The 13,470-nt window shown below is 43.1% G+C and overlaps 1 protein-coding gene across 2 annotated transcripts in view; it reads right to left on the bottom strand.

Annotated features, from left to right (window-relative positions):
• The window catches only part of st14 (ST14 transmembrane serine protease matriptase), a 51,186-nt gene extending 38,077 nt beyond the window's left edge, over positions 1 to 13,109 (bottom strand). Inside the window, exon 1 of one of the 2 annotated variants that reach the window (XM_061215986.1) lies at positions 12,834 to 13,109. In XM_061215986.1, the coding sequence (XP_061071970.1) occupies positions 12,834 to 12,860 (27 nt within the window). In that variant the 5' untranslated portion in view covers positions 12,861 to 13,109. Of the gene's footprint in view, positions 1 to 11,586; positions 11,700 to 12,833 lie in introns of those variants that run through there. The other variant, XM_061215987.1, reaches the window with a different exon arrangement.
• Positions 13,110 to 13,470: the final 361 nt, after the last annotated feature.

The raw sequence follows: 13,470 nt of genomic DNA, 5'->3' as shown, positions 1-13,470 counted from the left end.
TATGTGACCAAAATAGAATATTACACTATAATGTAGTATAATAATTGAACAAATGGTCATAATCTAAAATATAAATCTAATCCCTCCTTCAACACAAATTCCACACAAGTATGATGCAAAAAATGTTTAACAACATTTTAAAAAATAGACTTAAACAGTACATTTGTAATTTACAAAAGTATCCACACCTTCCCCCTCCCCCAACACTTTGTAGAGAGGCCTTTGGCAGCCATTACACTCTTCCAGAGTATGTGCATACGAACTTTGCACATTTAGCTTCAGGGTTTTTTTTGTGTTTTTTATTGTGCCTATTCCTCCATGCAAATCTGCTCCAGCTCTATGATGTCAGAGGGACAGGCTCAATGGACACTGGACAGCAATGTTCAGGTCATACCAGTGATTTCTATTTTCAACAGCATTCAAAACTGGCTGTCCATGGCTGTTTTTTGAGTTCCTTTAGAGAATCCCCCACAACTCCGGTCCTGGAGGGCCGATCTACACGCTGGATTTTGTTCCAACCAGTTACCGCTCTATAACCTACACTATACACTATAAACTCTATAAGCTATAGAGTTATTTTTATTATTATTATATATGTTTATTTTTTTGTGTGTGTTAGTATAAAATAACATTTGAGATTAATTTAATTTAAGGAATTAACTACTTTTTACATAAAAACTTTATCAAGGCTGAGACCAGAAGCAAGGAGCCAACCAAAGTCTGCAGAAGAACTGTGGCAAGTTCTCCAACATGCTTGGAACAACCTCCCTGCTGATTGTCTTATAGAACTGCAGGACAGCGTTGGCTATCTCAGAGAAGTGATGCAGTTTTAATGCCAAAGGGTGGTTACAAAAAATATTGATTTGATTCAGTTTTTTACTATTCTGCCAAATTACTAAAATGTAATGTAAAATGTATAGTACATTCATTTAGGACCTTTCATTGAATTATTTTTGAAAGAATCTCATCTGTATAGAATGTTATACAGGTACCTAAGACTTTTGCACAGTACTGTATATTATAATTATTATAATTATTAATAATAATGATAACATTCCTGTCCAAACCGGAGTAATTGTAAACCCTATTGGGAGGGTGACATCACGCTGCAGACATCAGTGTGCCGACTCATTTCTGAATACAGATGGCCTCCATTTTGATTGGGGGCTGGACTAAGTCAGCATGCTGTCATTCACAACCTAGCATGTTCACTGCAGAGACATTAACCAAACCAAAGATTTTCCAATTTTAATTTTACTTTTGTGCTTTTTACAGAGAAACTGTCACAAAGGCAGTTTACAGGAAATCTCAAAACTGGGAAATTGAGAAAAGACAGAGCCTGAAGGCAAACCTCCTAAAAAAAACAGCAAGTGAGGAGAACGAGCAACACAAGAAACAGTTCTGATAAGTTTTAGACAAACAGATGTCCCCATCCCCCACCCCTGTTCCAGTACTGTTCTCTCTGTGGACTGACTGTGTTTTAAACAACCAGTTGGTTGGGGTAATAAACCACCACAGGGAGCCAGTAGATTGGTTTATCTGCTCACATGGGTTAGCAGGACTCACCAGAGGGGAGGGGCACGGGAAAGACTTCTCACTTTTGGGCCATGTTTTTAATGAGATTCCCAGCACATGGCTCCCAGGTAAAGGGAGGGTGGAAAACCAGTAATTAGTGATAGAAAACTATGTGATGCGGCTTCTGATAACATATCTCGGCAATGACTCAAATATCCACGGCCAAATTTTCCCCATTTCTCTCAGGCCTAGATAGGGCAAGTCAAAGTCAAACAAATTAGCACAAACTTTGTAAGCCCATATCTCCCAAATTAATAATATGAGAAAAGTGTAATATTGGCTCTAGGCGTTTCTTATGAGGCCAAATGAGCACGCTAAATCATTTAGCATTACATTAACCCTTTCAGTCTTAAGTGTAACTACTGAAAAATCCCAAGAGTGTTATATGGCACTCGACCTTATACATATTAAACCAATCATAATAACTACTATACTATTGTTTAGAGCCCCTGTTAAAATCCTACATTTTTGCAGTCCAAAAGAATGTTGAGTTGACATGGAATTACCCAGAAGCCCCTGGATATTTAAAAGGTACAATAGGTCAATTCGGAATTCCAACAGTCAAGAGAGGAATTGCAGCAACAAACATGTTCAAACAAAAACACTGTTGTAGAATAAAGAATGATTTGGGGACGCTTGCGTGTGGCTACCAGGCAGCTGAACAGTGTTGGCCCATGACCATTGATTTGTTAATCAATTGGACACTTTTTTAATCATGTCGGGTCACCAACATAACAATCCCCAGAGCCAGAGCCAGAGCCAGAGCCAGAACACAGGTCCCACACAGATGGAACTTGTCCAAACGGGGTCACCAACTGTAAGAATCCCCCAGATACGGCAAACAGCAGAAGTATCCGAGTGCTGAACAAACACGTGACATCTTACAGTGTGCTACTGGAACAGGATTAATTGAGTGTTCCCCCATTATCCGACTACAAAACAATATTTTAACCTCTCTTCTGCGCTACACAGTTAAACATTGGAGACTGCAAATGTCTGCCAGTGGTGTGGCTCGATCGTTATCTCTCTTAGTAGACATGGATGTGGATGTGACCGTCTTGTACAGCCTACAATGATTTAATTGGCACTAGTGTATAGGCGAGTGACTACATTGTGCAGATATCCTAAGTGTATGTTAGGACCTTAAAACCCCTAGGCTAGGTGTGCAGTGGTAAAGCAAATGCAATTTATTGTACAAAATGTTCAATCATAGCAATATGCAATGGTGCATTGCAGAATGTAATGAAATGGCCATACTCGAGTGATGTGCAGGAGACTGTATCGTCTCCCCGAACCCTTCCACCTTACTCCTTATACCCAAGGATGAGATAAAAACAGCAAATCATCAAATAAAGACACATTCACAAAACTGCAGTAACAACAATGATCAGACTTGTTATCTCTGTATAACTATCGAACCAGGTTAACCCTTGTGGTACAGCTGACAACTGATTCATAGGAAACTTGCATTACCTATGGTTTATTTTGGTATTCCAGGATCTTCACTGAGCACCCACTGTACCACACTGCCAATGACTCCAATCTGCCCCCCATGACATTGGCTTCCCAACAACACGAAACATAATTACACTGTATGCCATTTCAACTCACTATTTGTGGGGGCAAACACTGTCTCTAAACCTAACTGGCTAAGTCAGCAGGACTGTACACACAGCTCGTTTTCCACTGGGGGTCTGGTAGGGTGCACACTCATTTAAACCATGTTACACTTTGTATTGTTTAACAAATAGGCATTTTTTAACATTAATTTACGATTTAAGAACCTTCCAGTCCAACTCTCTAGAGATAACCAGAGGTGTACCACAAGGCTCCATACTTGGACCAATACTTTTTCCAGTTCATATTTGTAATTGTAAGGTGCATTTCTATGCTGATGGCACAGTCCTATACACCTCTATCCCCTCAATCCGTCTGGCTGCATCATACTGGAGGGGAAAATTCACAGAACAAAATATCTCCCTCCTAAAAGCATGATAAACAAATCACAAGTCAAAATCAGACTCCACCTTAGTGAGCAGGCTGGTTCCTCCAAAACTCTCGACGATGTGCGCTAAAAGTGTATCAATATATCCATATTAAAGTATGATATGTACCCTGTATAGTTTAAAACTGATTAACTGCTAAATTGTGCTAGAATTACACAGTGAGCCAGCTGGGGGGGAGGCGTCTCAAACTGTGTAGCCAAGGACACAGAGCGAGATATGACTTTACAGCTGATTTCTCCGGGACTCTCGATGTTTTATGCCAGAAGTGTATCTATTTGACCTAGAACATTAATTATAGCTGAGCTTATGAAAACGCAAAGAATGCAACGTTCATTTACTCCCTTAGAAGAGAATAATTAATCAAATATTTAGTATGTCTGTATATGAGAAAAGCATATTAGAAGTGAATATTAAATCAAATGTTTAGTATGTCTGTATATTTTCTAAGATTACTGCTGCTTAGTTCGTCTTATAAAAGCGAAAGATACAGAGTGACGTGTATGGATGACGTGTGTGTTAGAGGGGGGGCATCCAGAACTTTATGAGGTCTGGTAGTTTGTCAAGGTCAGGTGCGGGGTGAAGTGAGGACGGGGGAGAATGGCAGAACGCATGGGGGAGAATGGCAGAACGCCCCGAACATTGTACAGAGTTGGCAGAGCATAAGGACCGTTGGCAATTTGCCACAATGACGTTGTGGGAGGAGCGTTGGGAGGAGTTACGATAAGAACAGTGTGAGAGATTTGCCAGAATGAGGTTTGAGGAGGAGTTGTAGGTGGAGTAAGGTGACAGTAACGCAAATAACCACACATTACAACAGTGGTATGCAGAAGAGCATCTCCGAACACAACGCATCATAACTCTAAGTGGATAGGCTACAGCAGCAGAAGTCTAAAAAATGAGTACAATAAATACCTAATAAAGTGCTCACTGAGTGTGTATATATATACACATATATATACATATATACATATATATACATATATATATATATATATACACATACATATATATCAAGTTTAAGTTTAAGTGTCAAGTTTAAGTGCCACCTGAACTTTATTCCACATGTGTGGTGCAAATACTTTAAAAGCAGTTCTTCCAGTTTCAGTAGTAACATGTGGTGTATCTAGAATAATCTAATCATGGAAACTTGTGCAGCAGTTTCAGCTTCTAAAGATAGAAGTGTGGTAAGATAAAAAGCAGGTTTGCAAGGAGGGCTTTCAATGCCATACAGAATGCACTGGCAAGCTGGAAACTGGTTTTAAATTCGGGAAAAACAAAAGACATACTTCTCTCAAAGGCAATGAACTCACTGAATCAGAATCAAGCACTTTAAACAGTGATCAAATTGAGTGAGTCTTACACTATAAATACTTTGGTTAGATGAAATGTTGTCTTGTAAAATGCTCATTTTGAATCGGGGGGGGGGGGAAACTAAAACTGTCAAAACTGGATTCATATACAGAAACAAGTCTTGCCTCACATTGGCGAACTGCAAAAAATTGTGCAAGCAACTATTTTACTGGTTTTTGACTATGGGGAAATATTATATATGAATGCCACTCCCACAGTTCTAAACCCCTGGATGCATTATAGTTCACTACAGAATATGGGTTTTATACTCATCACTGCCTTCTGTACCATGCAGTGTCATGGCAATCACTTGCACCAAGAAGGAACCAGCATTGCATTTTATTTATAGACAAATCCCTCCTTTTTTTTCTTTTTGCGTAAACTCTGGAGACTAGTGTGTGTGAAAATCCCAGGAGATCAGCAGTTTCTCAGATACTCCAACCACCCGGTCTGCCACCAACAATCATTCCACAGTCAAAGATCAAATTTTTCCCCATTCTGATGGTTAATGGGAACATTAACTGAAGATCCTAACATGTATCAACATGATTGTATGCATTGCAGTGCTGTCCCACGATTGACTGATTAGATAATCGCATGAATACGTATGTGTAATAAAGCAAAAATGTTCCTCGGTGAGTGTATGTATATCTGACTATTTGAAGGTTCCAGAAATATGCTGCATCTCACTGAGCACCCTACACCCAATGTGGATTTGGCAACAATTCGCTTGAGCAAGCCCCCGAAGAGCCCAAACACACCTCAGCAGCGAATCAAAGTGTTGAACACCCTCACTGGAACCAGCCAGCGAATTGCAGGCATGCAGGAAGACCAGCCAATTACACAACAGACTAATCAATGAAATCCAGGGCTAGACGTCTGCCAGACGACGCTCTAACATGTTGCCAGCAACAAGCGCTTTCCCCGGTAATCACTTCCAAAAGCCGCACGCAGCCGAGAGAATCGCAAATGCAAATCGACACATATCTTAAGTCAAAATTGCAAATCAATTACGCTAACCAGCCTCATTAGTTCTGTTTCTGCATGTGTGTATGTGTGTGAGAGAGCGAGAGCGAGAGAGAGAGAGAGAGAGAGAGAGAGAGAGAGAGAGACTCGCATTTCCACCCAGGGAGAAGGTATTTTTGGTTTTTGGGGTAGGGGTTTGCCGTAGATGAAAACGCCCACGGAACGTTTCCGCACTTCTTCCACGCTTCCATTTTGATCTTCCTGGATGAGCGACACATCCCTAAATACGCCCTGCCAAAGCCCTCTCAGGCACAGCAGTGTGCACAGCATGCAGCTATGATTTCTGCTTCTCGCTGGATACATCTAAACGCTTGGGTTTGCTGACAAGGCTCAGATCGGTAGTTAGAAGAAGTAGAAATCTACAGCACATATTCAAGGTGTAGAATAAAAAGACAGCCCTCAACGGCCATGTTCCTATTAGGAGGTACAAGAGTCGATTCTTTGGATATAAATATAAAAAGGAAGCAGTTTATATTTCAATTGAAGAGAGGCAACTTACAAAAGTTCTACTGCGTTTTAAACTATTCATTCAATCCATAAATAACCCTCAGCAGGATTAAATTCAGAAAATGGACTGATATTTAATTAATTAACACTCTTCTTAATATTCTCTGATGATTTTTCAATTAAAATAATTGAATGTTAATTCCTTTTCTTAGTTAAAGGAGGTAAAATATATCCGTTACCCCCAACTGATCCCAACTTCAGAAGGCATAGCAGTTCACCCGTGAACCCCAGAAGTTCCCCCACCCAAATTCTCAGCATAATGATTTCTAACAAAGGTAAATATAACTTTGGTAAAAAAGAAAGTTGCAGTGGAAATTCGAATCAAAATGCAGAATTTGACACGGGGGTAAATCAGGGTGTTCCCAGTAAACCCGGAACGCCGGCATGAAAGGAACGTTAGCAGCGAAATACCGCGACAACCGCGCCAACCGCACCAACCGCGGCCCGACTGTGGAGAAGAGGCCCAGCACAAAAGCCAAAAGCCTGGGGCCAAAACAACAAGCGCTAATCATGAGGATTATTCAGTTTGGTCACAGTTTCTGCCATGTGAGTCACGGCAGGTGACGAGGGGGGCGGGGAGAACTGGAGCGGGAGAGTCTGTGAGGGAGGTGGAAGACACAGAGGAGAGAACCACTTCTACTTAAAATTCACATCTCTCCCTCATTCAACAGCGGTCTGAGGCGAAAGGAACGGTCAGGGAACGGGTCCCTCTGGAGCTCCATTACATCTCGTCTCCGGTCGGCACGCACTCCCCCAGGCCAATAGCGCTAGGTCAGCGCACCATTACCGCCAGCGCCCGTTCTGTTCGTGTAAAGACACACTTTATAGTCCTGCAGTGAAAAGTATGTATTCTCACTGATGACAACAAAATCAAAGCCATCTCCAGGCAGCACAATGCAATCCAGTTACTTACTGCGTCTGTCATTACAGTCTCAGAGGGTCACACTTAACTGACGACCATCGGGAAACGGCTCATCATAGATTACAATACTTCAGCCATCTCGATGACTCAACGGAAACCGTCTCAATACCACATTATAACTCACTGCCTGGATAAGGCCCGCTACGTCTCTTCTTAAACAAAATCTCTCCAATGAAATGCAGCCAATATTCCCAGATGGAAACAGTCCTTGCCATCTGTGCAGTAGCAGTGGTTCCTTGCTCGTACTGAAATCCGCAAACATGGCCGTAGATTCAGGAGCATAAGGGCCAGAAGAAGCTTTCCTGCAGTTCGTTTAGAGCACATCTGCGCAGCCCCCTTCGTGCGCGATCGGTGGATTTCAGCTTCGGCTTGGAAGTTTGAAAGACCATCACGCTGAAAACCTCTCCTACAGTCGAATGACAGACCGTGCAATATTAGAATTTAGACTCTGCCATTCTAGTATGCACAACTGCCTGCCAACCGCCTCCCCCTCCCCAAGAGAGATACAGCATGAATAAAATGTGATGCTTGGCCAAAATTCATGGCGGTTCACCTGGATTGGCCTGAAGATTGACTGGACGATTAGAAGTCCTGTGAAACCACAAAGTGAATAAGAAGTGTAGGCAAACAAAAGAAAATAAAAATACATAAAGGAACAAACCCAAGGCCATACATATAAATGAATTGCAATGCACTCTTCATATCGAAAAAGACTTTAATATAGAGCTAGTTTATGCTGAACATGAAAAACACTCCGACATGTTTCAGACAAAAAGCCTTCATCAGGCATTTTTAATCTGCAGCATGAACTAGCCACATATTAATTGCTTTTTATATATAAAGAGTGCCTTGGAATGTTTTGTTTATATTTAAAAGTAAAATATTTTATTGTTTTTTTCTCTGACAGATTCCATCACATCCATTCACCACAATGCACTAGATCTCAATGAATGTATTCATTCTCAGCGTGATTTTCATTCCACAGCGACTACACTATTTTTAACTAAACTCTCTCACAACACTATTACGAATACATGATTACAATTGAACATCCTCCAACAATGTGTCCACATCCAATTGTAGAGTAGTGGCATTCTGGGATTGTGTCATTGCCTTTATCCACTCTAAATGTGGCTCTATTGACCAATGGTAGGGGAGGTGCACAAGTGACAGCGAAATACTGAGCAGCTGGCCAATCCAGACTGATGAGGGTGGAGCCAACTGCACATTCCACTGGAAGACCAGCAGACCTCCGAATTCACTTGAGGTTTTTGGCTAACAGGCCCCTCCCCCCCTACGCCCTGCACCCCAGATAGGAGAGAGATGAGGGAGAGGCCAAGATCATCTGGACTAGTAAAAGAACAGTCAGTTGAGTTCCTGGCCCTTTGATGGTACTCACCCCCTAGCCCCCGACTGAGCACCTCACAGAGATCCTCAGGACCGAGGCTAAACTGAACAGAGAAAGGACCACACAGCAAAACCATGGACCTCGTCCAGAAACTGAACCATCCTCACTCCCTCACTTCTTTCACATTGCTCCGGTCATCGACGACTGATGGACTGAGCTCTCCCATCTTGCCGTCATCAGCACATCCTCTGTACTGTACATCAAGGAAGGAAGGAAGGCTTTTCATAAGAAGCCCAGAAGGAGGACAGCTTTCGCCTGTTCCATGCCAAACCTCGCCACCCCACCCCCACCGTCACTAGGCCACGCCCCCCGCCCCGCCCGTTTACCCTCTCTACCGCCTTCGCTGTTCTTCCGCCAAGGTGCCACTTTATCAGCGGCAGGGCAGTGTGAGCATTCGTCTCTCATGTTGGTGTTCCGGAGGAGGGGGGTCGTGTCGCCCGCTCGGAAACACTGCGCCAAATCTCCGCTGACTGCAGCGCATCAGAAATCCGCTCTTTGCCCATGAATGCATTAGACACGGGTGACTAACTGAAGCAGGCTTCTCGACGCCCACTACCTGTCTGGGACACACAGAGATAATGAGGCGGCTCTGCTTCCCGTGATTAAAAAAAACCCGCCTCGGCGCGGTTCAAGAGCCGCCGTAATGATGCCGAACGCTGGCCCTCTGTCTCTTCAAACAAAACCCTGCGGTTCTTTAAGTTCCGCCGCTTGACAGCAATTGTTCTTTCAAAATCGGCCACATGACAACAGGTAGTCCCAGTGAGATCAATTTACAGAGCAAAACAGCAGCGCTTCCCTGCGCTCGGTAACCTTTGCTTCGCATTTCCGCCCCCCCCCCCCGAAAATACAATGTGCCATTTAGCTACGCCAACTCCCCGCGTCCAGTCAAAACTCATTAACCGACACGGCCCAAAACAACCTGAAGACAAATCAGTTGCGTTGTTTTCATCTCATCCAAACGTGTTCTCTGGTAGGAAAGATAGCGATTGGTGAAAAGCCCCATAAGCGAAGAGGCCATGTTGGTATTAGAAATGGTAAGGGAATTCCCCATTGTAGTGATAAAAACAACTGCTTCAGGGTGTGGAGACACACACCTGCGGAGACAGGCGTTTCCAAACGGTTCCTTCACTGTGTCTTGCACCACCAGGTTAATATATGCATGACAAAATGGTGCATATTTGTAATCCAGTCAAGGTGTGAGGTCAGTAAGGGTGTGTGCGAATTGAGCCATCTCCATTATACCCAACCGTTAGGGTAATAGAGACGCTGCAGCCTCTTCTTTCCCAAAGCTTTCAATTTAGAAAAGACGGCAAAAGGGTTTTTTTTATAAAAGCATAGTGATGCCACTTCCACCACGTACACACACACTCGCATAACCTCACACTGAGAAAAACCCAGCTAGTGATCGCCCGTATCAGGTTAATGTCATAGCCTTCACAATTACTTACCAAGAGTGGTGCGATAAAGGGATTCATCTCACTTTTCCAACCACAGTTTAAGTAATGACTGAACACTCACAAGGGTCAACAGGCCAACATCTTTACTCATTTATGCCAGGTTATTCAAAAATGTACAAAGTGGTTTTCCTGAAAGTGATCTCACAAACATTTTGTTAAAGAGGTACTTGACCTGAGGGGGAAAAGCTTGCAGACAGTGCAGACTGTCAGTAATTGTGTGTGCGACTCTTTAATTGAGTGTTTCAACTCATTACCAGCTAGCTGCTTTGTGTCAGAACACTAGTGACACAGAATCCACAACGATGTCAAAAAGGGGTGAAGGTCCTATTACAAGTGGGAACAAAGACCTGCTTTCCAATGACTCTTCTATCAAAGAACAAGGCAAAGCTACAAAAAAAGGTATTATGGCACTAGTCGCTGATCCTAAACCAGCGCTGTTAGAACGCCAGAGTCTGAGTCAACGGTAAAGCAAGTCGCTTAGTCTGATGAAAGGACGCGGCTCGACCGAAACTACATCACAGGTACGCTTTCCTCATCCGAGCAGAGGGACTGAAAAAAAAAAAAAAAAGAAAAAAAACGTGCATTTGTTGCAGAGCTTAGTGTCTGCAGGGTGTCCCTGTGTCTAGCAAAGGATGGAAATAGAGAGATTACACTGGATTTGTACATAATGACAGCCTATCCATGCTGCTTTCACATAAATTGTCCACAGATGAGGGAAAGACAATGCTATCCAGCAGCACCACTGATGTGGAAATAAAAGAACTTTGTCTTATTTTTACGTTTCCCAAATACAGGGGCGTTCCGCTGTGTTGAAAATATGCACAGCTTGCACAATACGTGCCTACAGTGCTGTCAACAACAGTGCATTCCAGAGCCTTATATCTATCTGTGGAGAGAGGAAAATCCTAATCTAAAAAAGCGGATAGTGTCTGGAACCATCAATCCTCTGAAAATAGAATCTGGCATTTTTCTGACACTAGAAGACACCATTTCACACACACAGTACATGCGTTCATCATGTCAGCTAACCTTTCCCTCAACCTTCCTGAACCAACTCCAATGTAAGACATTCAAATCTGCTGCCGTACATTTCAAGCATTTATCAGACGCCGTCATCCAGAGTGACTTGCATACATTACATACATTAACATGCAGTCCAGTTATACAGCATGACATTTGACTGAAAACGCAACATTAACCACTATGCAAACATGCACAAGGGCAGCGCCCCCAACTGGGACTGGAACCCACATCGATTGAGTGAAAAGCCCTCGTCATTACACCCACGCTGTCGAATTACACCGTATGACAGCAGTACGAGAAGCAGGGACCCACCTTTTCTGTGCGTGCGGCTCTCCCCTGTGTGTCCAAAATGACAGTTAGCAGTCTTATAACTCTCGAAAACGCAACGGGGCGATATCAAGGGGAGTCGAGTTTGGACAAGCAGGAGATACGCCGGGCTGCAAAACACAGGCAGGCGGGCCCGGACAAGCCACCGGGATTTGAAACCTGAGCCAACACTCATGCCCCCTCAGAGAAGCACCTCTTCCAGTGGAAAGAACGGGAAAGAGGGGGGCGGCCTCAATTTCAAAAGTTCTGTGGTTGAAATGGTGTCATGTGCGGGTGCACACACACACACACACACACACACACACATTACTGCAAGTTACTGCAACTGTAGCCCCTCATTTCAAGCCAGACCAGGTTCATTTCACGCGAAGGTGCCTTGTTTGCAGTGGCACGTGTGGCATTGACACACACGGAACAGCATGGTGCAACCATCAACACGCCAGGCTTTTTCACGCATTGCTGCAAGATCCCACAACACTGCTTACTGTGGGAGTGGCCATCATGTCCTGCAATGGCCCAGAGGAGATGGCAAATATTTGCCTTGTCTTTGTAAAACGGAGTGGGGCATTTGGCAAAATAAAAGAGGCAGCTAGGTGTCAATGCTACATATTGGGAGTGCATGACGGATCTCAAAATTCACACACACACGCATTTGCAGCCAGACATTGCGGTTCCAGATGAATCGGAAAACGTTCTAAAAGGGGCACTCGGAAACAGGAAGTAAGCAGATAAATGAGCATGTGACGGAACTGAAACGGCAGGGGTTATTCCGGAAGCCCGTTTGATAATGGTAATTTAGGAATCTGCGGAAGTAATAGCAAAAGTTAAACCTATAAAGAAAGTGGTTTGTCACGGTGTAAGCGTAGAAACTATACGTTGGAACAGTCAAACGTAGAGTTTGATTGTTCAAAGGCACTCCTGGCTTCCTTTTCGGCACACCTGCTAATTCCTGGCCGATAATTTTGAAAGAGCCTTCGAGGCTAGCTCACTCAAAGGCAGAGGAATGTAGTCTGGAAAGTTATACTCACATTTAAAGACATGCACGAGTCTTTCCCACTCACTAATTCTGACTTGTCATTGACACACATATTCATTGCCAAAGCAATAAAAAGTCTATGCCAATCTGAAAATAGCATTTTGTTTAATAGGTACATGGATATAATCGCGGGAATATTTGTATGCTGTGGCTAACCAATTAATTAAGCAAAGCCTTTAGACAAATGATCACTTACCCCATTGTCATACGCGACGGAGCTCATTTTTCTCGCTTAAAATGTACAAGTTTAAAAGGAAGAGAACTCCAAAAGTTCGAAGACTCGCTCCAGACAAATATTAGTTCAGTCTACTTGTAATGTCCAGTTAGATTGCAATATTCAGAAGCGAAGAACAGGTGCACAGTTAAAAGACAGTGCACCGGAGGAAGAACGATCTTGTTCTAACTTGCGCCGATAAGTTCCAACAAGTTAATGCCGAAATCCTGTTTGTTGAGCGTTCGCTTTGACGGACCCGGAAAGGTTTGGTAAGAATTATTACGTAACCAAACCGAAACGACGGCATTCCCACACCCACCTGTCTGTGTGACGTCAGCTAAATAACAAGGTGAGAGTTGGGACACAGCCGCGAGAGCGTTTCCCAAAACGGTGTCTCTTAGAATTTTTTATTCTTTGTAAAGAATTTGAAAAGAACCAATAAAACCACATCTTTTTTTGGTTATTTTCCACAGAATTTTACGAAGACTCGAAAGGTATACCTTACAAAAAGTTGTTTACTTTTCTAGGCGTGTTTCCCGAACTATTCCGTAGGAGGTTGCTTAAGGCAGTGGTTCTCAAACTCGATCCTGAGGGACCCCTGTGTATGTTGGCTTTTATT

The sequence above is a fragment of the Conger conger genome, chromosome 1 (assembly GCF_963514075.1).
Source record: "Conger conger chromosome 1, fConCon1.1, whole genome shotgun sequence".
In the NCBI taxonomy this organism is placed as follows: domain Eukaryota; kingdom Metazoa; phylum Chordata; class Actinopteri; order Anguilliformes; family Congridae; genus Conger; species Conger conger.
The sequence above is the reverse complement of the archived record's forward strand: the minus strand, read 5'-3'. Positions and strand labels throughout refer to the sequence as shown.